Source organism: Hippocampus comes, unplaced genomic scaffold (genome assembly GCF_001891065.2).
Source record: "Hippocampus comes isolate QL1 unplaced genomic scaffold, H_comes_QL1_v1.1 scaffold420, whole genome shotgun sequence".
NCBI lineage: Eukaryota > Metazoa > Chordata > Actinopteri > Syngnathiformes > Syngnathidae > Hippocampus > Hippocampus comes.
The window spans coordinates 504,676-530,976 of NW_017806163.1; the positions used below are offsets into that span (position 1 = coordinate 504,676).

Genomic DNA, 26,301 nt, shown 5'->3' on the forward strand with positions numbered 1-26,301 from the left:
AAAAAAAAAAAAACTTTGGGTGTATCGATGCAAACTCACCTGCCTGCGGATCGCTGTAGTCCACAGTGTAGCCATCCAGCTGCAGAAGCTCTTGTGGTTCGGACTTCTTCTCTCTGTAGCTGCACATGGCGAATGTGTACTGACTCACCTACGGGAATCGAGTGCGAGACGTCACTTCAATCATACACAAACGTACGGTTCAATTCACACGTGGACAAACGATTCTGGGCGACAAATGGATTGATTATTGATGGTGATTTCAATGCAAAAGTAAGTTAAGAGTTTCTCCTGAGCAATGCGTGAGTGAATACACACTCAGGCTTTTTAAAATATGAGCACAACTGCACACAAAAGATCAAATACATTTTATATGTAAATGTACTGTTTTGTCAGTTCTGAATTTAATAGGAAAGTTTGATGAATTTGAATTAAATACGCCAACAAAAATGAACTGTCAATAATTATACCTATAATGTGTGCCCGATTGAGTTTAAAAAAAAAAAGTGAAGTCATTGAAATTAGTTTTCAGTGATTTTGAGTCAGTACGATAATGTAAGTACTTAATATTTAGAGCAGGAGAACATTTTAGAATTTTAGTTAGATTTTTTTTGCAACTGTATTTTACTGCATAAGAGACCTCTCAATTATATTTGTGATCTTTGTTGTCTTTGTAAAGACAAAAAAAAAAAAAAAACAAATGCAGGTGCAATGCAGGTTCATCTCAATAAATTAGGATATCATATTTATTTCAGTATTTCAATTAAAAAAGTAAATTTCATAAACAGATTAACTACACACAAAATGATAGCTCAAGATTGCATTGATTAAAAAGATACTTTCATTTGACTACAGTTATATCTCAAGAAAACAGGTTATACATTAAGAAAAATCAATATTTTTTTAAATAGACTGTGAACTAATTTTACAGGACTTAGATTGCAATATTTTTTATTATATACTTCATAAAATGTGTGGTGAAAATGTTATTCACAAGAAACAGTTTGAATTTTATGACACAAATACAGTATAAAAATTAGATTTTATTTTTTTTTGTATTCCATGAAAAATTTGGATGGGTTAAAAAGTCAGAATTTTATTTATTTAAAAAAAAAATCACGTTGTGGCCAAGGGTAAAAAAATCTACATGAAAAACTCACTTGCACAAGAACAAAGAAACGTTTCTTCCAGCGCTTCCAGACATTCTTCCCAAAAGCCCACAGATACCTGCCAAAACATTCAGCACACACAAAGATACTCAAGCAAAAGAAGAGCCTCATTAAAGTTATGGTGCTGGCCTTGCAGCACATGACACATTTGCGGCCTACATGCAAGTGAAAAAAAATCATTCTGGTGTCCACTAGAGGGTGTTGCGTACTTCCCAGTATTTTTCCCCTGCTGACAAGAAACGAGGCCAAAGAGCTAAGAAGCCTCGCAAAAAAGGCAGTGAAAACCCACCGGCCGACAGCCACCCTGCTGCTTACTTACCCGCAGTGTTTCATGTTTTGGGGTTTGTCCATGCGAATGGCCAGTTTGATCCTGAGGTCTTGGTCGGGGCAAGCCTTGGTCAAGGTCATCTTATGGAGTTCAGACTGCTTGGGGCTGTTCGGAGTCGGGTGGAGGACAACCTACATATCAAGCAAATCAAAAAAAACCAAAAGGTGAAAAAAACTTTCTGGGTTTGTTTGTTTTCGGGTTGCTCATGGAGCCAGCGATGCATTCGACTTGTTCTTCGAGTGAAAGAATAAAAAAGGGAATGGAAGCAGACAAACGGGCCAAGGCTTCGCGCCGCCGCTGTCTAATCTCTCTTTGGTGCATTAGAGAGCTTTGAGGAAGTCTCACTTCCTGCCAGTGCTGCTGCAGTGGGAGATCACAAGGCCTTGTAACAGCCAAGGTCACCTCTACTTCTGGGACCGTAGAAGTGATTGCCAATATATCACCACATTGCTACCTTCCCCAAAGGACAACTACATACTAATTTATCCTTCAACGATAGGTAGAGTGGCTGGAAAAGAAGCACAAGAGCATCTGTGTGTGTTATTGATAGGGTGACCTTGGACAACCTACTTTACTGGTCGAAAGGACTTATTGGTGCCTTTTGGAGCCTTGTGCAAACTGGACCGTACATTTAAAGGATCCAATTTTCATTCATTCATTCATTTTCCGATCCGTTTATCTTCACGCGGAGGGTACTGGAGCCTTTCCCAGCTGTCTTTGGGCAGTAGGCAGAAAGCCCTGAAACGGTTGCCAGCCAATCGCAGGTCACACAGAGACCAACAACCATCCGCGCTCACACTCACGCCTACTGACAATTTAGAGTGTTCAATCAGCCTGCCATGCATGTTTTTGGAATGTGGGAGGAACCCGGAGAAAACCCACACAGGCCCGGGGAGAACATGCAAACTCCACACAGGAAGGCCGGAGCCGGAACCGAACCCTGCACCCCTACTGTGCGGTCAACACACTAACCACGGGACCACCGGGCCGCCCGGATCCAATATTAAGCCAATATTAATATTATTTATTTTTTATTTTTTGCAAAGTGCAAACATCTTGTGGCTTCTTGATTTCAGAAAGACGATGAGCACTGTTCATTTGTATTTTGGCTCGAGGGTAAACAACACCGAAAATTTGCTCGCATACCAGTCACTAAGTGAGAAGCTAACCTCTGAAGTCGGCAAGGTTCTTTAGTATATCGCGGAAGGTAGTCACCTCATCGACAAGGTGCCTACCACCAACAGGGGTCACTAGAATCACACGAGTCGCCTGCGAGCCTGTTCTAAAAAATAGCTCGCCAGTGATGGGACATCATGATTTCATAGGAATGCTTTGATCATTCGAACATATAATATGGTAATATTAAGCTTTTTTTTTCTTGAAAATAGGCAACTTTTGAATACCTACGGCATTTAGGAGAACACACGTTAGGCACGTTTAATTGGTGTTAAAAGGGCATCATTGGGAGAAAAACAAAATCACCTGACTATTGTCTCTGAATTTTAAAAAGTCTGAGGACCTCAAATATAGTTTGTGAAGCATGGCTGGGGAATGCATAGCGAGCTTTTCGGTTTCAGCAGTTGTAAAGATGACAACAACAACCAAAAAGAGCAGCCATCTAAATCTTTCCACATGATTTGAATGTTTTGTTTTGAGCCAGACCGATGCATTACCCTGCCCAGCTCTTTGTCCTCCAGTGCCAGCACGCCGGTGCTCTCGGTGAACAGTTTCACCTTGACAGCAGGCAGAGGGTGTGTGGTGGTGAAGTCCCCTTGGGTCCCCCAGCTGAAAGACACAACGCAGATGACTCCAGAGGTCAGTTTCCATGACATCCCACAACACTGAAGAATCCATCACCTTGGAACGTTATTTACTCCTTTATGGGAGAAGGTTTCACTTTTCATTCCGCTACCTTTTGTCAAATAAATCAAACAGGAAAGGGAGCTGCTTGGCAATCAAATTAATAAAAAGGTGCGCTCTATTTTTTTGACGCCGTAGCCATCAATCTGCGACATAATTGCACGATAAAAAATTTAAAAAGAGATCAGACAGCTTCATTGTTTATAGACACACACAGACCCTAATACTCCATCTCCCTGATGCTGCTGTTTATTCGCCAGACAGCTTAAAAGCTGAACTTGCCAAGATTTGACGATCACAATCACCGCCCACTTTGTCACACAAAGTGACTTAGTGGCTGTACAAGCGGAAGATGCCAAAGATGTGCGCAAATCAGCTCATCTCCATTTCGGTTTAAAGGGACAACAGATTATTGACACCCCATGCACATGTTTTAGTGGACAAGGCAAATGTCTAACATTTTGCTTTGGATGCTGTCACTTTTTTTTTTTTTTGCAAAGGTCTTGACCTTTTGGCTCAATCTAAGGTTCATTAATGGAAAACCTGCTCGCACAGGGTCTCTTTCTCCCGAAACGTAAAAACCACGCAACGCTCAAGACCAAGTAAGGGAAGAAAAGGCGTTCATTATGAGACAACAGGTGAACATTTTTGTACTTTCTCATTTAAAAAATAAAAAAAAACATCTTGGAAGTATCAGATTAGGCCACATTCAACTGACGTCTTCAAGAAGATATTGCAACTCATAATTTTCACTCAATTCGCTGAACTGTCAATCAAATACCGTTGCATCTTTCTCATGCCTAAACCTGACCACATCTTTTAGTAATAGCCACTAATATATCCGTGTAACACCACATCACTGGTCTGTTCCACACCGCGACAATGAGGCGCTCTAAAGCAGCCACGCCAGCACAAAGTACCTGTCAATATGCGAGAAAAAATAAATAAAAAAATCAACCCGGCTCATCCTGCTTTCCCATACATGCTAGCGAGCTAACTGCACATCGCAATCGTGCCGGATAATTTAGAGCTTCCCAAAGTGCATCATGCGGCGCTGTTTTGCTTACGTTGGCTTGGATGCTTCCGCTTGGTCAGTCTGGAGCTTCTCTCCTCCCTCCACTTCCATGGTGCAGTAGACAATCCTGTTGGGAGCCAGAGACTTCAGCCCCTGCACCTCCATGATCACCACCTGTGAGCACACATTCCATGTGACATGTTAAAAATCTTGCTGGTTTGTAACAGCTCTGAGATGATGATGTTCAAAATAGCAAGCGGCGACGTTAAAAGGGCGATCAGAGCCAAAAAGGCTTTCCAGATTTTAATCACACCACCTCCTGCCATCAAAGCATTCTCTTTGTTTAAACACTGTTTGGATGCAGTGCACATTCTAAGCCGGCCTGGCGACGGGAATTATGATTATGACCAAAATTTGGAATTTATGACCTCCTCCGGGGAGGTTTTCATTGTTGTATTTGTTTGTTTACGAGCAATATTATGCGCAAGCACAGAGCGAAAGTACACCTGAAACAAAGGAAAGAGTTATTGCGGCGAGAGACAGAAAGTGAGCGCGACAGGTCACCTGGGACAAACATGCACCAAGTAAAGAGTAAATAAAGACACTTGCCTCTCCGGCTGGAGTCATAAAGTCTTGTAAGTGTCACATTTCTCTTCCAACTGAAGTATTTACATCTAACAAGGAGGTTTGCTGTTAATTTGGCAAAACTAAATATAATTGTATTCTGTTGAACAATCAATTAAGCACATAATATCCAGTCGTTTGACATTCCGTTAACTTCTCAGTGAATAAAAATGAATCTTAAACGAGCTAGCCTGTTCACATCACAGTGCCGAGGTGTACTCCGGTTTCCTCCCACATTCCAAAAACATGCGTGGCAGTTTAATGGAACACATTAAAGTGTCCCTAGGTGTGATTGTGAGCGCAACTGGTTGTTTGTCTAATTTTCCGATCCGCTTTATCCTCACAAGGGTCGCGGGGCGTGCTGGAGCCGATCCCAGCTGTCTTCGGGCAGTAGGCGGGGGACACCCTGAACCGGTTGCCAGCCAATCGCAGGGCACACAGAGACGAACAACCATCCGCGCTCACACTCACACCTAGGGAAAAGTTCGAGTGTTCAATCAGCCTGCTATGTATGGTTTTGGAATGTGGGAGGAAACTGAAATACCCGGAGAAAACCCACATAGGCACGGGGAGAACATGCAAACTCCACACAGGAAGGCAGGAGCTGGGATCGAACCCACGACCTCTGCACTGTGAGGCGCTAACCACTGGATCACCGGGCCGCCCCACCTCTGTATACCCTTCCAAAAACATTCAACATAACCGCTACCTACAGTGCATTTTGTTGATTTGTCTTGAGCGACCGTGGAAATAAAATCAATCAATACAAATACAAGAGGCATGTCAAAAGGGTCATTTGACATCAAACCACATTTTAACCCGATGCGTTGAAAATGACAGACTTGAGGAGGTTGTAATCGTCTCAAAGTAGCCTGCTTTCATTTCTTGCAGAATTGATCACAACGATGCGCCTTCTTTGGCATTGAGCTGCAGACAAAAAGTACGGCATCTCACACATGGCGCACTCAGAGCGGAAATAGCTCGGCATCATGAGGACCGAGCTGTGCCGACTCCCTCTTCCGAGTCGGGAGTTCGGTCACAGACAAGCTGATAAGAAGATGACTCATACCTGCCGTTCAAGAGCAGGTAAAGGGGGATTTATGTCGAGTGTCAGCCTGTTATTCACGCGGCATCTGTTCAGCAGTCTGAAGAAGTCTGCTGTCTGTTTCTAAACTTAGCCTGAACGCAGATGAGGAGTCTTCATGGCTTCTGATTCAGACAGCTGCACTTCTGCTCCATGCAAAAAATGTTTTTCACACATGGGGTTTACATAATATTGATTGGCGGTCCGTCCTGGGTGCACCTTGACTTCCACGTTGAGTCAGCGGCGACAGGATGATCGGTGGATGCATGGAATTTACACACAAGCCTTTGACCAATTCAGAGGCTGCATTTGAAGGCCGATAACAATATAACACAATCAGTGAAGGCAATCACGGTTTGAAGGCTGCTTACAGTGCCCAAAAATGCAGAACTTTCTTTTGACAATATTCGAAATGCAAGTGTTTCATTTCATGCAATTTCAAGAGCTGAAGAACTTTGGAGCTCACGGTGTTTCAAATTGCTAGCAAGATTTCAATGTAGCCTCACTTCACTCATCTCCCCCTCCTCGAGTCTCTGACAAAATCCACGCCGCTCACTTAGCATGCTTGAGACGTACACGATGCGTAACATGCACTGTAAACAAGCAGACCGTAGCCTGGTTTATTGGCCAGTGTCCTTATTTGTACTTTGTCAGCCTCACGTCGTTTTTCTGTCTAAGAAATATTTTTGTACATTTCTATCCGAGTCTATGTTTGTAGCGTCCAACTCTGTCCAGAACCTTCCGGACACCTGATCGCTAACATGTAGCCATAAAGTATTTTAATGTATGGTTTAGGGCAGGAACATGTGACTCAATAGGGGAATCTCCCAAAAGCTTACACCCATCCCACGGACCAGAGGTTGACGCATTTTTTGGAGGCGCCCTTTAACGCATCACCTCCATACACACCATGTCAGTTGAGTCACTAAAAGGACTTTACCTCTAAAGTGAAGGACAGGACCACATCGGACTTGGACAGAGTGTTTTCATCCTCCTGGCCCATGTCGATGATGGAGGTGTTGTGCCCTCGCTTCAGCTTCTGGAGCTTGAACTCTCCACCCTTCGACACGGGCATGCTCTCCAGATTGGCCATCAGTTGGTTCACTGAAGACTTGAGCTCCTCAATGTACATAGCTTCCATGTCTTTGGACACAAACTTGGGGAACCTGCCTCCCTGAAGAGTGTCAGAAAATGTGTTTTTAGTGGTAAATTGATTGATTGAATTGATGATTGAATTGATTGAATTTGATTTTTGCCACCCTCTTCGATGTTCAAATCGGAACATAAATATAATGGGAGGTGTTTTTTTGTTACAGCTCTTGGAATCTTCTTAAATTGGAGAAGCATACCTAAAGCTGTGTTTAAACATATATACTTTTTTTTTCTTTAAAGAGGACAGTGCTGCTTTCCGTGGGTGGTAGGCTCACACCTTTTCAACAAATATGGTAGCTATGTAACAAAGGCAAAGCCCCTCACAGCGTCAAACTCACCCGTGCAATCTGGTCGGCCATCTGAAGACGACCATCCAGTTCTCTTCTTATCTGTGCAGCCTGCTCGTCCAAGTTGTCCAGCTAGAGAAAAAAATATATATGGGGAAATTCATTGAGGTCATTGTCAAGAAATATGCCATGCGGTCAGAAGATAAGTTTTGTAAAATAACAGTGCTTTATTTAAAAAAATAGATTGTAAAGAATGAAATAGTTTGTAGATCATCATTTAATGCTGCATTTCATTTTGTTGTGTTGCCCCCTCTGGTGTGCCATGTTGGCCACCAGGAGGCAGTATAATACAGTCTCGCAGACACAAACGAAGAAGAATAAAACTACTGTTACTTCTGCACATGACACAGTAACAGTTTGTTTTTTTTTATACCACTTGATGAAATTAAAATGGAGTAAATTGAACACCGTTATTTTTTCAGTATACAGTGATCCCTCGCTCTAACGCGGTTCACTTCCCGCGGCTTCGCTGTTTCACAGATTTTTTTAGTGCAGTTTTTTAATGCTTTTAACCCTTTAAATCAGAACGCGTCGGTGGTGCCGCGTGTCGACAGTCCAGTATTTCCAAAAACTATTAGAGTTATTTGTTGAAAACGTGAGGTTTTTTTTGTAATTGGGCCAGAAAACAGGTTTTGGTCTTTGATTTCATTGTATATATAGTTAAGTATTGTATAATAACTGTAAAAAAATAAAGTTGACTACTTCACGAATTTCACTTACCACTGGTTCTTTTTGGAACGTAACCCCCGCGATAAACAAGGGATTACTGTATATGGTCACTCCGTGGGGCAAATTTATACAAACCATCGCACACAACTCCAAACAGTAAACAGTGAAAGGACCTTGGTTACCACGGCGATGATACAATTCTCCAAAAGACCATATAAATCTATTAACCTAATGGAATGTGACACTGGTGTATGCAAATTTTGTTCGAGCAGAAAGTAATTCTATCCTCAAAACGACTTCTGTAAAAAGGTAAAGTACCCCCAGTACAACCCATTTGAGAGCTGCAGTTACCAAAAACGATCACACAAGCGAGTGATTGAAACAAATGTGGTCATGGAAACAGTGATGACTGATTGTATAGCTGGCTCGATTGTTGCGAGTGGCTGTCGTCAAAGCAGCACGTCGCGATGGCCAGTTTCAATTGAACAAATGACAATGAAAGGAAAATCCCTCACCGTCTCCCATGCACCACGCTGCCATTGCCATAGAGACCAGTGAAAGGCAGCGTTGTTATATTTCTTGTTGATTTGAGAGGCAACTGGCATAAAATACGATCATGAAAGTCAAGCTCAGACGACAAGAAAGATGTTTTGACTCCGATGAAAAACAGAGCGGTGGCACTCAACGGCTGAACAAGGTTAAGAGAAGCTGCAAGATTTGGCCCTGGAGGAATGAAAAGAAGATAAATTCATGCCTCCCGCTCATCAATAATGAATGGGGAGCTGGAATTAGCTGACGCGGGGAAATAGAGGAGAGAGGTCTGATGTCTTTCTTGCTGCCTGAATCTACGTTTTCATGCTTCGCTTCTTCTCGCTCTTGCCAAATGTGATTGTGCGCAGACACCAGTACTTTTGGGGAGGGGGGGGGCAGAGAAACAAATCTTGCGGCTTCGACACAGCGCCAAAAACATTTCTTACCAAGCAGTGTGGTAAAAGACAGCAACTTCACCTTCAGTTACCTTGGATTTAAAAAATCCTCGATTTTAACCGGACTTGTCTCCCGGGCTTCACCGCATTGATTCCTCCTGCTTTTTTTTTTTTTTTTTTTGCAAGAGAGGCCACTGATCTTGGTTGGGCTTCTTTTTTCAAGCCTTCTAGGCATTAACAATGGTTCAGATCTGATCTTAGACAAGACCTCGGTCCAGTGAACACAGCAAACATATCCTTTCCTTCTTCTGTTGTCTTGCAGGTGTCCACTACTGTATATTGTACTCATTACTGCTCCCAAAAGGACAGGTATTTTTTTTCTGTCACATGCAGTGTTGCCGATAGTAGGGAAGAATCGACCACTTTTTGGATGTTATTGTTCTAATGAGGGCTCCTTTGCGACAGAGACTACACAAGTTACTTCGTCATCCACGGGTACGCAACAAATTCTAAATATAGTAATAGAAATTCATTTTAAAACACAATATATATTTATTATGTGTACTATATATTTATTATATATACTGTAAGGGTATGGCTTAGCAGCTTGGCTTGGCCTCACTCTCTTAATACTTGGAAATGTATTTTTGTCATGTGTGAATTTGGCATTTTTATTTCTTGTCATATGCGACTACGAGATACTGTGTCACTGAAAATCAAATTCGGAATCGCCACAAAACCACTCTTGCTTTCATGTACTGTATTACTGAAGCATATTGGGAAAAAAAATGCAACATGAAATAAAAACACTCCAGCTATCAAATTCAAAGTGATCTGTGATGTTGTACAATTTGGATTATTTGGCAACTGAGTGCCATCTGAGTTGATGGTTTTGTTTTTTTCTGCTCCACTACGCACATCAAAAAGACACTCTCCACATGTTTTCGCGGTGACATCATGTCTGGCAGGTGGCATGTCCAACAGAGGAGAGTGAGCGTCAACTGTCGAGTGTGTAGACAGCGCAGGCCAGCGAAGGAGCACACTGCTGCATAACCCAGAGTTGTTATTTAGTAGAGCACGTAATCAGATTCTGCCACCAGCTGCAGGAAAATGTCTGCACTTGCACTGGCGGCACAGAGTGCTGTTGGACAAGCGACCCAGCATCATGCCGCGTAGAGTCTTCTTCGTCATGTCCATTATAAAAAATAAAATAAAAAAAAACAGCCACCCCCGACCTGACCCGCCGCTTTTCTGCCTGAGTGAGTGTCTCCCTTCCTCTCTGCGAGCCATCCTGCGTCGCCTGTCAAGACACTCTCACGAGTGGGGCGCGGCACTCATCCGACCCTCGCGTTCCCAAGTGAACTGCTCGTGCCACGCACAGGGAAAAAGCGGCAGTAAAAGCGTGCCTCAATAGTCTGATGCTGCATTTTGACTCCAATGTGTGCGTGCGCTTCCTCTTTAACTGAATTCGTTGGATGGATGGATGGATGGATGGATGGATGGATGGATGGATGGATGGATGGATGGATGGATGGATGGATGGATGGATGGATGGATGGATGGATGGATGGACTGACAATGCAGAAGAACATAATGATGGGTCAGCTTGATTTTTTTTTCCATCTCTTAACTTCAAGGATGCAAGTTCATTCCCCAAATAGTTTCAGCAAGATATGAACACTGGTACCAGTAATAAAGTACAAATACTTTGGTACTCTAATTAGGTTGACGTTGTTGATGTTTCAGGTATCCGTACTTAAGTACTTTCTTTTCTGCCCTACATATGAAAAGGATGGCTCTTTTGTCCAGAGGTTTAGTGGACTGGTGGAAGAGGTTCAGGTTGTATTAAGGGCCAGTAGTGGAAAGTCATGGAAGACAAATACTTTGTGATGGTAATGAAGTCGATTTTTCAATTATCTGGTCTCCATCCATCCATTCTCTGTACCACTTGAAAATTAATCTAGAAGAACTCAGACCTCTGTGTAGCTGAATTGTTAATAGAAGCGGCAAAAAGAAAAACTGCAGCTCAATATTGCTTTTCGTTTATCCACTTCCTGGTTTAACATGCAAAAGGTGAGATATTAACATTATAATGTGCCATTATTTTAGAGTGAACGAGTCTGTTGCTACTCAAGTGGCAAAAAAAAAAAAAAATACTGGAAAAAAAAAACATGGTTTGTTCTATTTGTCTCTTTGTTATTGAACAGGCGACTTTGCTCTTTATGGAGAATGACGTTTGTGCTCGAAATAGACCAATGTGACATTTGTATTACGGAGCAGGAAAGAATGGCTGCATGGTGACTCAAACAGTAAAAACAGAAACAATCAAATCAAAAATGGCCGCTGAGTGCCCTGAGTATTATTATAAAACATACAATACGTAGTGAAGCAGCAGGTCAAGCTTGGAGATCAGTGCCTGCGTGAAGCAACAAGCACCCGCTGCTGATCTCTCAACACCCCAATCTTTGCGGACCACCAACTCCTAAAAGGTCACGGATGTCAGCATGCTCGCGGGCTTAACGTGACAAGACAGGCAATCTCACGACAAATCAGAGCCACTAAAAGGCACGTCCTTCGGCCGACACTGCAGTTGCGGGCCAGGCGAACAGCGGGTTAAAGGTAAGGAAGCGAAGGCACGAGATCAGGAGCTCGACTGATGTTAGAGGCCCCCATACCCATCCACCCCCCACCCCAGATGAATACACGGACCTTAGCAGCAGACAGCCAGGACAGCCACAGGCGTTTTCATGTGCACAACAAAGGACGGAGCGGGCAGATTGAGAGCTGAATGGCACCAGGATGAGTTCAAGCATCTGCTCTATATTTAGACCTGCAATTTGTGTGCGTGTTTGTGTGTCTGTGGTGGGAAAACGAGCTTCGCTTGTGAGTGTACGAACAAGATGCAGAAATGGGTGACCAAAAAAAATGTCAGCTCACGATCAGAGACTATTTCTTCCTGTTTCTCTCTTCATTTTGAATTGGGTTTACTTTGTTTCATGATAGCAACAACGCTAGTTACGCTTTGACGTTGCGAGATGCAAACCCACTAATTCCTTTCTGTGAGACGTCTCCTCTAGCCTAAAGAGGAAAGTGATGTACAGCTGCGTGTGTGTGTGTGTGTGTGTGTGTGTGTGTGTGTGTGTGTGTGTGTGTGTGTGTGTGTGTGTGTGTGTGTTACACAAATGGTTCAGCGTGTGTGTGTGTGTTGAGGTTTAACGGGGTTGACTTGTCAAACGTGTCCGACGCATCGGTTCAAAATTACCTAGTGGGGTTGAGGTGAAATTTGGGTATATTTGTTCCATATATTGTTCGTGTGTGTGTGTGTGTGTGTGTGTGTGTGTGTGTTATACAAATGGCTCATTTTAACGAGCCAGGGCCTCACGATGGCTCTCAGGGTCTGACTCATTTAATCACCTTAAGAATGGGGAAACGTTCTGCTGAGGAAGTGAGAGCATAAATATTGATTATTAAAACACTTAAAGCTGCTGATTAGAAAGTTTGCACGTGAAAATACTAAATAGAGGAAAAAAAGAGTCGACTGGTACCAGATTGACCTATCTCTTAGTAGTAGTAAAAGTGGTAGATATTATTTTATGTGATTTTTTTTTTTTTTTTTTTTTTTACATGATTTAGACTATTTTATGTACGACAATTCAAGCGCCAAGATAATTTGCCATAGTCCAACAACATTGATGTGATTTGTGGTGTACTTACCGGTAATTTATAGAAAGTGCGAGGAAAAGGAAACATCGGACATTCTTTCTTTTTTTTCCTCCATTATAAAGATTATAATCAGTTCAGCTTTAATTTTCATTGTCTGTCATGTTAATTTATTGCAGGCTTCTTATTGTGAGTAATATTGGAGTTTAGTCTTGAAAAGGGCTAATTTTACAAACGGCAGATAGATCCACTGAGATTGTAAACATACGGTGTACTTAATACTTTGTGTGGGGTGTCCAGTGAGCATCGTGTCTATTTCAGGCTATGTTTGGTTGTCCTTGGTGGCAACGCAGCACAGGAAAAGAAAAAGGGAGCCACAAATAGTGTCACGGCCAGTGATCACACTAGTCGAGCATCCTGCAGAAATCCAGACAGCTCCTTCCTCTCCGCTATTTGGGTGCAAAAAAAAAAAAAAAAAAAATGTAAATCCCCAATGATAATAAACCCCTGATGGCCTCTGAATCCCATACAATCTACCAAACCGTTCCATTAAATCCCAGCAGCTGTGAGCCGCGCTGACGAAATTGCCTCCTAGTGAGGATTTTATCATTTAGCAGGCAGGGACAATTGATAGCGACTGGTTGCTTACTGAGGGGATGCTGAAAGTCGTCATTAGACGGGTCTAATATATTCATTACGGCTGCAAATGGATTAAGAATACGCATGTAAAAAAAAAGCAGGGGTAAGCATCTAGTAAGAGACGTTTTAAATTGTTTTTTTTGAATGTAAATTCTGTTCCATTTATCGATTTTCACAATTGGAAATGGGAAGTACTTCCAAGGGTGAATTAACTATGTTCACTACTTCAGCTTTCTCATATTGACAGGTCCCGGTGTTACTCTGTGGAGCCTTTGCGGATGTTCTGGATGCAGATTTGTGACCTCATACTATCAACTTTGCTGGTAGCTCATCCAAACTAGGTTAAGCATCATCAAAGGCATTCGAAAAGAGGTTATGGAAATGTCTCACAGCGCAGCAGTAGAAACATCAAGTTAATGAAGCCCACTGAGGAACAGAGCCCCGTATTGATCTCATCCAAACAAGACGTTCGGACAATAGTGAGCGATTTGTTTGATTTCTTCAGCAACGGCAACGCTCACAGGACATTCGGATTGATTTATTAACTTTTAAGCCTCATTGACCTGCTGGCGTTATCAAGCGGTAGGTTTTGATGCGTTAAATAAACATGTGCAAGAGCGCCAGAGGTTTCTTCTAAATACAGCCGTGATGAGACTTTTAATCGCGCTGCTGAAGAAGGAATACATTAGTGCTGCTTTTAACATTCCCACAGAGAGCCGTAAAGCAGAAACGACAGCAGGATAAAAGAGTTATATGTGACATAAGTCCCCAGTCTGTAATCTCAACATATCTCCCCCCAAGAGTGAAGAATTGGACATTACCAGATACAGATAGTTGACAAATTAAAGCAACAGTAAGGGATTTGTTATTCTTATAATTTGCTTTAGGGCTCCCTCAAAAGTGATTTGCAGTCTACTTTGAATGCACCCAGGCAAACACAAATCACCAGTCGTAAATGAGCGTGGGTGTGCTACAAAGACATGACCAGAAGCTAAAGAGGCCAAGCTAATAAATGTCGGTGCTAAATGCAAAGAGGACGGTTTGTGTGTTGTAACATCATGTCTTGAAATAAACAATGCCATGCTTTTTCATGTGTGGCAAAGTTTGTACAAACATTGCGTAAGCTAGCACTTAAGCTAACACATTGTGGGAGCGTTCATGGTTCACGGTACCAATTTTATAGCTCACCAAAGTGGTTAGTAGTACTTTAGTGTCGTGAGTCAAAGTTGCGATGGCAATGAGAGATGCTATTCTAATTATTAAACAAGTTAAAACGGTTTGGAAGTTGTGATGGGGCAATTTCAGGGATGCATTATTATGCATTAGTGGAAAAACGAGAGTTTTATGACATTTCTCAAGCAGTTTATGTTCAAGAGAGTTATCAGATTTTCATGCAGCCATCCATTTTCGAATCCGCTTATCCTCACGAGGGTCGCGGGCGTGCCAGAGCAGATCCCAGCTGTGTGGGGGCAGTAGGCGGGGGACACCCTGAACTGGTTGCCAGCCAGTCGCAGGTTATTAAATTTGTTCTCAAGATATTTTCAACACTTTAAATTGATTAGTCACATATAAAAATAACAGCACGCGGGGACACACCAATACGTTGTGAGAAGATTTGTCAAATAACATTCAATTGACTGTATTTGGAGATTTCCACAAAGATGATCGATTTCAGGGTCCCCAAAACGTCTCATGAAAGCAATTCAATTAAAAGCCATTAGTCATGTTTTAATCCTTATTCACGCGCTTAAATAAACGTTTAAGTGCTAATCTGCCATGATTTTAATTCAATGATCCCCCTTCCTTTTTCATACAGTGAACTACTCCATCTTACTGCACATGTGTGGACTTGATTCAAGAAGGAAGCAGCAAAATGAACTTTTTGACTTGTGGAGCAGAAGAGATGATAAAGTCAAAGGAAATCCAACTCCCCCAGCCCCCCAAATCAAAACTGCAAAAGGGTTTCAACCTTTTTCACGATCAAAAATGTGCATAACCGTCAACAGCAAAAGCTAGACGCTTTTATGTATTAAGTACTGCTGTCAATGTCAGCCAAGGACAATACAGTGAAGAGCAAGTGGAGAGTGATGGTTTTCATCACGTAGACTGCTCAAAATGTATAATATATACATATTTAATAATATGTACAGTATATATTAAATGTTGATTAATGTTCTTATCAGTCACAATAAAAAGCATCAATATGGTTCACCTGTTGGATAATAGGTCTTTCCAAGAATTGTAAGGACTTAACTCATTCACTCCCAAAGACGTTTTTAAACGTCTTTTCAGACTTGGTCTAGAATTGGCTGGTATTGTTAATCTAGCACAGGAAAGAGAGGAGAATCCTCTCAAATTCACACTTTTTAGTTGCTGATGGACAATATTCTAAATATTTGGTGATAAATATTCACTGGACAGGAGAAAGGGAATTTATAAAAATGGTGATTTAACTAGAGTGACTTAAACTGTCAGATCATAGTAACAGATTTGAAAAGATGTGGAGGGCCCCATGACTGGGTTTGCCTCGGGCGGCCAAATGACGAGCTACGCTCTTTCCAGTTAAGCAACTGTGAGGTCACCATTTTGTTTTTTATACACGTACAGTATAAAAACTTTATGGATGTGGAATATAAAATGAAATAAAACAAGAAGTTGCCCCCCCACCCCTTGCAACCACGGTACAACAGTCTCCACTCTTCTTAGACTACTGGAGTGTGGCAGTGCAAAGTTCCTTGAGTAGACATCGCTGATGTTGAAATTGAGATAAGGCCGAATGCATCACCATCACTGTTACTCACAAACATGTGCGACGGGGTTGCGGATAATGTTCTCAAGGTATTCCATGACAGACAGCATTCATGTGTTTATGAATGTGGTGGAAATTAACTTCTTGTATAATTGGAGCTTAAACGTACCTGGCAAGCTTGGTAAAGAAGCTGGTGCTCAAATTTTTTGATACCCAGGATATTCTGGAACATCTCGTACAGCTGGTCCTTGCTCAGGATGAGCTCGGAGGCGGCGCTGGCCGTCATACGCTGTTGCGCCTTGCGCGGATCCTCGTCGCCGCGGTAGATGGTGTCAAACTTCGCCATCCAGGAGCTGAGCACCGTCTCCTTGCTCAGGCCGTCGATCTCCGGGAGGCTGCGGACACGCTTCTCGATGTGCCTCTTGAACACATCCCTGAAGTCGCTCGCTGAGAAGCCGCCGCTCTGGACCATTTTAGCCACACGGTCGCTCTTTAAGAACACCTTTGTTGTAAGAGACAGCAGATAAGTATGTAGGATTAATGGTTACTGCAGTGAGCTGAATAGCGGAGTGTACAGTCATTACATTGCTCCTCCGTTGGAATATGACCCCCCCCCCCCGTGTATCATTTTGTCCCTAAGGATAGGGCTTTTTCATCAAACTTAATTTCATGCAACAATTGGCAAAGTGTAAATTGCAATTTACCAGCTTGGCTATTTTCGGGACACGAGACTTTCAATTGTGCTTTCACCCACTTGCACATGTTAATACAGAAGAGATGCTGAAGGATGACGAGGAGGACACACTTTGATCGTCTACAACACAGATATCACATTCTAGGCCCCCCCGGGCCAAATGAAAGTCACGTCATCATAAAATGTTGCCCACTAAAGCACATAAAGTGTGGACTTCATGTTTCTCCCTTGGTTTCTTCCTTTTGGCTGAAACTCTGTAACAAAATTGCTTTTTTTTTTTTTTTTGCTTTTAACAGATACATCAAGTTTTTTCTTCTTTCAACGTAAACCTAACAATAGTTGTACACCTACATATTTGCATGCCAAAATTTTCCATTGCTCCTGATTTAAAATTCAGTCGTTAACAATTTTGGAATTTGAATATTTATCGTTAGCCCAGTGGCCTGTATAACAATCAATTGAAAGGGCTTTTTACACTAATCTAATAACATACACTCACCCTCTGAGAGAAATCAGATCTACGAGATGGCTCACGTCAATAATGAGATTGACATCCCTGGACTCTACATTGTACATTTACCGGTAGTTGTTCTAGCTGTTAACAAGTAACCCAATTTTATAGACGACACGCAGGGACGTTCAGCAACATGGCCGCCGACTACTGACAGCCTGACAGTGACAGAACAAGATGACAGCGCCAATGAAACAACGAAGCCCACCGCTTTGTCATTAGGACTGTCACAATTTGTTCTCAGCGTCCGATGTGGCTGAAAAGTAACCGTGCGGGCCATTTGGTACACGGCGGTCATATACAAACAACAAAGCTTTGGTGCCATTGATTCGTGCCGAGAGAGGCTTTTAAAGGCACACGAGTCTTTAGTAAAATCAATGATTTAATTAATTCTTGTGTCTCCCACTCATTCGTGCAGTAAAATAGAACACCTACACCCACTGAAAGAATTTTGTCAATCACCAGGAGCAATTCAATTTGCGATGGGGGGGAAAAAAACGCTCTTGAGCAACGTAACATATGATGATTGTACTCCATATCCTTTTTTTTTTTTTTTTTTTTTTTTTGTGCGTGGTAGCAGCCCGTGAGTGAGTGCACCCGCACAGTCCATTACGCTCCAATGCAAAAAAACGTCATGAAAAATTCAGTCTTTTTACGGCGGTAATATTTTGTAAAGGTGCCGAACGGTGCTGAATCATAATGACAGCATGTTGGTAATCTTTTGCCTCTCTCGCGCAGCGGAATAAGGTTAGCACCATTTTAAAAGACCTCACAACTGCAGCGCAGCTCGACACCAAAGCAAATTGATGGGCATCTCTTTGTTTTTTGTGTTTTTTTTAAACCCAGTGGGACTAAACATGGCACAGGTGAGTGGCGCAGGAATGAGGAAGAGGAAGTCAACCAAAAATTGAAATGGTTTAAATCACAGTATGAATATAAGAAAATCGACCTAATCCCCTTCCCCTCTCGAAAAGATTATTTCCTCCCCCAAAATGCAGATTATAAGTAAGCATTAATTCTTTCATTCCACAAGACGTACTTGTACGTCTTTTTAAAATTAGGCCCCGCCTACCAAGGACGTACTGATACGTCTAAGTCTTTTTTTTTTGCGTCATAGAGAGGAGGAGGGTCTGATGCAATCTGTGAATGAGAATAAGCCGTTTGCCTTGTAAATTGTGTAAAAAAGCGACCAGTAGGTGGCAGTGGTGCCTCACATGCTTGAAACGCATGCTTTTACAAAAAGCTCTTTTTCTCCGTTTTTTTGCCCAGGAATCGCCATTTCCATGAAACTTCGCCATTTTGTAATGCCGATTGCTGAAGAATGGAAAAAGATAGAAACAATTTTTTTTTCTGCCGAAAGAAGAGAGTCCAAACTTTATTTTGGTAGGCTCCATGTTTAAATAGCATTAGAACCAAATATTCTGTGGGCCTGGCAAAATCAGTCAAAATCCAGGAAAACGCTGGGATTGATGAATGGTGGGAAATAAAAGATATGATTTCTCTTGGTATATATATTTTTCTCAATGTGACAAAAAAACAGGCATTTGAATGAGGGTGTCTTTCATGCAACAGTAAACAGTCGTAAGATCTAATCACAAACCCAATGCACAGTGTAAACGGCACAACCTTTTCTGTACCTTTGCTTGGTAAATCTCTCCTCTTCATCAAAAGTTGTCATGTCTTCGTTTTGGCGCAACATTTTCATTTGATTTGATTGGGAACGTGTATCTTGCGCTGGGATCGCCTTGTGTAAATTGTCGACTTAACCCATGGCAACAATCTTCCGTCTTTGTGTTCATATCGGTACCATGATTGGCTGGACAGCACTGATTTGTCAGCTTGTTTTTTTCACCTGTTCATGTATGTATGTATGCATGTATGTATGCTATCTATCTATCCCTCACCCTCATTTACATGAACATACAGTGTAGCACATTACATCCGTCCTTCACATGGAGGTGAAGCTATAATTAACCTCTATGGCCATCTACAGACTGTCAAATGAGTTATCAGCAGTTTTTGCATTATGCCTTTGCTTGTTTTTTGTTTTTTTTTGTTGTTGTTTTTTTTCCCATTAAAGAATTGACCTTTAAAAGCCGCGATCTGTCATGTCTCCAGCATGCACGGTAATAATCATGACTTGCTTCATTATGTGGATTGAAGAGGGTGAGGCTTGGAAAGACGGCTGTGTCAGCCACATGGTCTGACTCATAAGCTGCACAGTGAGAAACCTCAGCCACCATTTTGTCACTCAGCCGCGTAGATTTCAGCATTTTGACATGGAAACGGGAGCAGTTCTGCGTGGTTGGGGGGCTTGGATTTATCGCCCAAAAACCACGCGGCTTGACTCATTGACAGGCGAAATTGCTGAAGCCAGCCACATTTTTTTTTTGCACTTCCACAATCAGTAGAAATTTATATGGACATGTATTGAGTCAGTGATGAATTCAGAAAGTCACCCAGTCTCTGCTCTGTGGGGAAAAAAAAATGGCTGTGATTGAGCGTGCGCTGCTGTGATGATGGTGTGCTGGTACCTCATAGTAGCTCTGCACGGCGTTGATGAAGGCTTCATCGGCCACAATTTGCGTGTCGCCGTTCAGGAAGGCCTGGAAGCGATCCTTGGTCTGCTGAAGCTGCTGCTTGGTTATCTGTTGGGGCAAGGATACACAAAGGACAAGGCGGCTTTAAGGCGAGATTAAACAACACTATCCAAATGGGTGCACATTAGCTGAAACAATGCAATCCGGCAACTTTTTATATGTTCTTGTCAGACCAGAACTTGGCTCAGCACTCCCAGGCCAGCTGGGAGATGGAATCCACCAAACATCATCCACATTTGGCTTGACAAGCTCTGCCAGTCTGCATCTTTCAAGACAGGAGCTAATGTGTACCCACAAAATACACCAAGAGGCAGCTCCCGGCAGAAAGTAGAAAAAGCTCAATGACACGCTACCAAATCTCTCTGCATCCAAAAGACATCACCCGGACAGATAGCAAAACAGCCCGTCTTGGTTGATTGGATCCGCAATCTCCTTCTTTCAGGCACCAGGCGCAGGTCATGACCTCAGGTGCAAGCGGGAGGAAAGATTGAGTGTTATATCGAGAGCTTTGGTTTACGGCTCTGCTTCGCCTTTGCCGCCACTGCTGTGATGTAAAGCCTGCAGCAGCGCAGCCACACTCACCAGCAGTCAATCTTAAAATCGTTGTTTTTTTTCTATCATCCCTCATGAATAAAACTCCAAATGTTGCACACTTCTTCCACTATGATCACACCCGTGCCGCCCCCCAACACCTCCTTGAGAGGAGAGTTGCTTCAATGGATATTGTAGGTCACCGTCCGGAAACAAGAATGCGGTACACTGATAACACTGAAATAGAACCTTAGTGGTATCGATTCATCTTTTCTAAACTCTGTTGCACAAACAAGTTGTCTTTGTAGCATCTGGAAATGAAATTCTTCATTAAAGTTTGATCAAACTTCACAAGAGCTCTGTGAGATTTTTTTATTTTTTAACTTGTAGCAGCAGACAAATTTACGTAAGGAAGCCATTTCAGGAACCAGACAGTTTTGGATGACAGATCATCAGAATTACCATGGAAAATGGGAATCTCACTTAACTGGTCCAAAAATGATTACCGGTATGCATTTACTACAAGTTATATATCTTTGGTTATCTATCTATATGCCAGCGATGTATAGTGGCAGGCAGAACAATTCAACGCTCTTCCTCCAGATGGCAGAAGGTACAATTAACTCAGAGGTCACCAACGTGCAAGGCACCAGGTCGCAACCAAGGACCGACCACATGACATTAAAAATAGCTCACGGGTGATGGGACATTGTAATCTTCAAGGATGTTTTAAAAGTGATTTGAAAGTGTAAACATTAACAGTTCATTCAGTGTGGATCAAACTTCCCTTCGCATTATCAGTCCCAGAGAAGTAGCTCTCACTTTCAAAAAGGCCGGTGACCCCTGAATTAAAGTCTTTATCCACCTGTGGCTATTCACCGAAGATTTCAGAAAAATTCAGATATATACTTTTGAGACATTATTATTTGGTGGCTGGTGTATTGTTTTTCTCATGTAAAACATGCGCCTTGAATCGATAAATGTTGGGAAACACTGGATGGCTTGGAGTAAAAAGAGGTTTGCATATTGGACATTAGCAATGTGCTACATAATTCATCCATCCATCCATTTTCTGATCCGCTTATCCTCACAAGGGTTGCGCCGCGTGCTGGAGCCTATCCCAGCTGTCTTCGGGTAGTAGGCGGGCCACACCATAAACTGCATGCCAGCCAATCGCAGGGCACACACAGATGAACAACCATCCGCGCTCACACTCATGCCTCGGGACAATTTGAGTGCTCCATGAACCGGCCATGCATTGTTTTTGGAACATGGGAGGAAACGCGCTAACCCGTCGACCACCGGGCCGCCGACTACATAATTCACTTGCTAAAATAATATTATTTAAAGAGTGATCAAATGAATGCAGGCACTTCACTTTTTCTTCAATGTTGAGATATTTTATAGGCGCATAAAGAACCTAATTAAAATAATATGCGCCTCTGATCTCTTCTCCCCTTTGTTTGACCTCATTCAAGTCGAAATGTCCTTGAATTGATTTCACACGTGCTAACAGAGTCAGTGACCCAAAAGTCAATCGAGCGACCATCTCCCTGTGACAAATGTCGTCTACACTTCAAGCTGTTGTGTATGCCATACAAGCACAGTGTGTGTGTGTGTGTGTGTGTGTGTGTGTGTATATATATATATATATATATATGTGTGTGTGTGTGCGCGCGCGCGTGTGTGTGTGTGTGTGTGTGTGTGTATGTGCTAGCAAGTGACAGACTTTGGTGTGGGAGGAAGATGGAAAAGCATTCCATATCATGTGCCTGTGAGGCAATCTCGATAACATCTGCGTGCCTGTCACCACCCACCAACCGGTCTGGTTTAAAAAATAAATTAATTAATTAAAAATAAAAAAAAATGAGAATGATCCATAATCTGTCAGCAGCAAAGCTAATCATAGGATGGATTTTTTGAGACACTGCCATAATACTAACAACTCCATCCATTCATTTTCTGGATCATTCTCATTATTGTCACGAGTGAGCTGAAGCCTGTCGCCCAGCTAACGATGGGCGAGAGGGCGCATCGGATTTTAAGGTGCGCTGTGAGCTTGTAAGAAAACGGAAGGCTTTTAGGCGCGCCTTTAAGTGCGGAAAATACGGTATTCAAATAAAATTAATAAATCAAAAATTTTAAAAAGGCTAAAATTGGGAGGAAAAACGTTTTTTGCCCAATTTAAAAGAGCTAATATCGGCTGATTAATCGATCGGACCCTAGTTAATATTCACTGTAAATTCACACGGTGTGCCGCAACTACACTAATAAAGTATGATGAAGGTAATGTTATGCCAACAACACACACTGCAGTGCAATCACAAACCAGAGTGGATTACAGTTAGGGTTCCAAAACGTTATTTGGCTGGGTTGAACCGTAAATACGGCAACTGGCAGAATAACTGCCATTCTCCACCATTTTAAAGGCCTCAATGTGTAAGAAATGTTGCTCTTAGCTGGTTGAGGCAGCAGATTGCCGGTTAATGATCGTTGGCTTCCAAAATAAGGTAAACATTTTTGTGCAAAACAATTCCCAAAGCGACCTAATATGAGTCAAAAGAGTCGTTCAGCAGTCAGCCGAAGTGGTTAGTTGCTTTGACTTTCTCCGCGGGCTGTGTAAATGACATTAAAATAAATCCTTAAAATATGGAACTTTTTTTTTTTTTTTTAATGTAATCATTAGCTTTGGCCCTTTCGTGACTTGGCCGTTGACAGACTATTAATCTCTGTAGCAACATGATCAAACATCGCCTGTACAAAAGCAAAAGACTGCTGATTGGGGAGCTGCACTGATTAGTGACCATATTGATGAGCGAGGGAAAGCGCCTACGTTTTCATCTGATTCCACATTCCCAAGACATATTTTCCCTACTTGGCGCATATTGATTCCCTCTCTATGGCTGTTATCAAGATTGCAGCAGGCAGGGCGCAATGATTCATTTGCAGCAGTGAAGTAAACATTAATCACCCCCCGAGTATCAATAGAGAAGCCAGGCAAGGGCATTATGCATGGAAGGAAACTTTATTACTCTACAAAACTACTTGACTGGATGTCTTCGCCCAGATGCTGTTTGTGACTACGTGAGTCACCATGACCTATTTTGAACATTTAGTCACATTTGAATTAAATTATCCACAGGTACAGTCGATAGTGTACGTTCGTGTAATTTCACGCCATCCCTTCAGCGGAAGGGTAAGCAGCCGAAGGTGGTGCTTATTCTATTTGACATCTGCATATGATTTTTTTTTTTTTTTTTTTTGGAAATTGGATGCAGAAGCAAATTAAATTGAACGGTGCACCGTCCCGTGCGCCTTAATCCAACCCTAGGTGCTTATCAATTTATCTTTTATATTGCGCATGACATAGTTGTCCTTGCAACGCTTTGAACGAGTGGATAAATTATCTAAATGACTAAAGCGTATAACCCAGCCCGGGTGTTGTCATGTGTTGAATTATACTTATAGTAAGCTTCCACTTGAAGTTACATCGCATTGAAAGTTGACGGCGTTTTCCTAAATTAAGAGGCTGCAGTTTAGTTTGTATAGTCTGTCCATCAAGTTTCATTTATTTGTGTGGTGTTTCACAGAAGTAGGTGCAAATTTAATTCGACAATAAAATGAATTAAGGGCCGGCAAGATAGCAGGAACCTGGGCGGGAAATACAACCATAAAGCTTTCTAGAAAACTCGATAAATGATACACAACCAACTTCATCTCAAACTATTGCCTCATAATATACACTGGAGATAAAAGTCAATATCCACAGCGAGATTAATTATTCATCACGACATTCGATATGGCTGAATGAGATTGAAAACAAGAGTTGTATTGAAAAGTTTGACCTTACAAAGGTCAATTAAAAGAAGAGTTTGCTGTGTTGTGTTGAAAAAGAAAAGAAAGGTGTTGAAAAAGGTGTTGGATGGTGCACATGTGACTGCAAAAATCTGCGTGACCATTCTCATCTGGTTTGAGTGTTTACCCCAAAAACATCAAACCGGAAGCATTTCGTGTTCAGCGGTACTCCGTCATGAAGTCATGTTTGTAATGTCGCATGCCTGGGGGCGGTTCTTTGGGCAAAGACGCGTGGGGGGGTGTGGCTGGGTGGGCGTTTGTGAGGGTGAAGTGAAGCTACGTTCAGATCTTGCTAGCAGCTTTGAGACTACATACTGTAGTCCAACTTGAGTGAAGCTTTGTTCGGACTGAAAAGTATAAAGTTTCAAAAGAACTCTAAAAGAGAAGAGAGTTTGGACAACATTCTGAATCCACATTATTGCTCACATTCCGGCTGCCTTTGATTCCTTTCTTGGTTTTCAACACAAAGCGCATCAGTCACGATCCACGCGAGGCATGTGCGCAAACAGCGCGAGTACATGACAGCTGCACAAAGTCAAATACAGCAAACCCACTGCCATGAAGCCATTGTGGTCACAGAACTACAGAAACGCAAAGACAGGTGCTCAGGCTATTCTTCTCCCCTGGGCAGACGCGTTCACGTTCATTTGCAGCAAAAGACACACAAATGCAGTATTGTGTGAGTAAACGGCACTCGTCAGGGTCAGCAAACAGCCAGGTGTGTGCTCTGCAGACACACAGCAAGCAGGTCGCGTGTCCACATCCTCCGCTGCGCTGTCATACCACAAGTTGTGGCGCCGCCGAAGCTCACAAGAGAACACGATGTTCACCACCAGCTAAGCCGTTTCTCGTCGCAGACATCCATTATCACACCACCCACTCCCTCACAGCACCAATCCTGCTCGGCCCCGGCCTTCAGTCATGCAGTTAGCGAGCAGAAAATGAGCCCTTACACAACTATGACATAAATGACATGGACATGTGAACTTCCCGTGGTTTACAGACTGAGATCAGCAGGGCACTTTGAAAAGGTCGTGGCAAAACGGAGCTATCAAAACTGTCTGGGGGAAGGACATCAAGAGGTTGCAGATGACTTTATGATTTAAAATATTTACAGTATATTAGAACCCCACATTGGGTGTTTGTTAACGTCTGACATCCCTTAGCTATGTTACCTAATGAAGGTCTTATAAAAGCATCATTTTAAAATAATAAAACTGGGTTGGACATTTAGAAGGTTTATTCAAATGCCAGGCTTGTGATCAGAAAAAAATGAGATGGACTGAGACGGACCCATCATTTCATTTTTTTCAACCTGTAAAGTGACCTTTAACATGTACAATAAATTGAGATAATGGGATTGCAAAAATGTGCACACCCCCTTATAAGCCCGGATGAGGCTATGTTCAGAATTAACCAATCACATTCCAGCTCATGTTTTTTTTTTTTTGGTCAGAAGCCTGGCAGCTAAGTGTGAACACAGACTGCAGTCATGATTCCTGCACAGCTTGGTCATCTCTATCCTCTGCCTTTAAATAAAAGTAATGTTTCACGTCACATAACTTGGGTGAATATCTCGCCGCTTGTGATAGTGGCCATTAGCGTCATCGTGAAGTACAAAAACTATTTTATTCTGACATGACATTTATGACGAGGAAAGGGAAGGCAGCAGTTGCAAAGATGATTCCAGCTTGAGGCAAAATGCACAAAAGAATGACGCACGTTCTCACACATTCATCAGAAGACTTAATTTTATCAAAGCAATTACTGCAGTTAGACAAAAGATCATTTCACACGGGAAGGAAGGCCACTTCTTTGGCGCCCTTCATAATCACACGTTGATTTTGCACATTTATGTCATGGATAAATTATCAGCACAAACATCTTGTTT

General features: G+C 42.3%; 1 protein-coding gene and 2 long non-coding RNA genes across 10 annotated transcripts in view; 2 read left to right on the plus strand and 1 right to left on the minus strand.

Annotated features, from left to right (window-relative positions):
- Positions 1-26,301, minus strand: part of cadpsb (Ca2+-dependent activator protein for secretion b) — a 74,367-nt gene that overhangs the window by 38,457 nt on the left and 9,609 nt on the right. For all 8 annotated transcript variants that reach the window (XM_019895761.1, XM_019895754.1, XM_019895757.1 and 5 more), the window contains exons 2-10: positions 19,959-20,072; positions 16,389-16,721; positions 7,568-7,648; positions 7,018-7,251; positions 4,422-4,543; positions 3,168-3,279; positions 1,486-1,625; positions 1,158-1,224; positions 40-148 (exon numbers count right to left, since the gene is read on the minus strand). In XM_019895761.1, the coding sequence (XP_019751320.1) occupies positions 40-148; positions 1,158-1,224; positions 1,486-1,625; positions 3,168-3,279; positions 4,422-4,543; positions 7,018-7,251; positions 7,568-7,648; positions 16,389-16,721; positions 19,959-20,072 (1,312 nt within the window). The remainder of the gene's footprint in view (positions 1-39; positions 149-1,157; positions 1,225-1,485; positions 1,626-3,167; positions 3,280-4,421; positions 4,544-7,017; positions 7,252-7,567; positions 7,649-16,388; positions 16,722-19,958; positions 20,073-26,301) is intronic.
- Positions 8,352-10,657, plus strand: LOC109531459 (uncharacterized). The gene is made up of 3 exons (XR_002171186.1): positions 8,352-9,063; positions 9,565-9,666; positions 10,099-10,657. It is a non-coding gene; the product is annotated as an uncharacterized LOC109531459 (long non-coding RNA).
- LOC109531461 (uncharacterized) lies at positions 19,339-22,655 on the plus strand. The gene is made up of 3 exons (XR_002171187.1): positions 19,339-19,349; positions 22,273-22,275; positions 22,584-22,655. It is a non-coding gene; the product is annotated as an uncharacterized LOC109531461 (long non-coding RNA).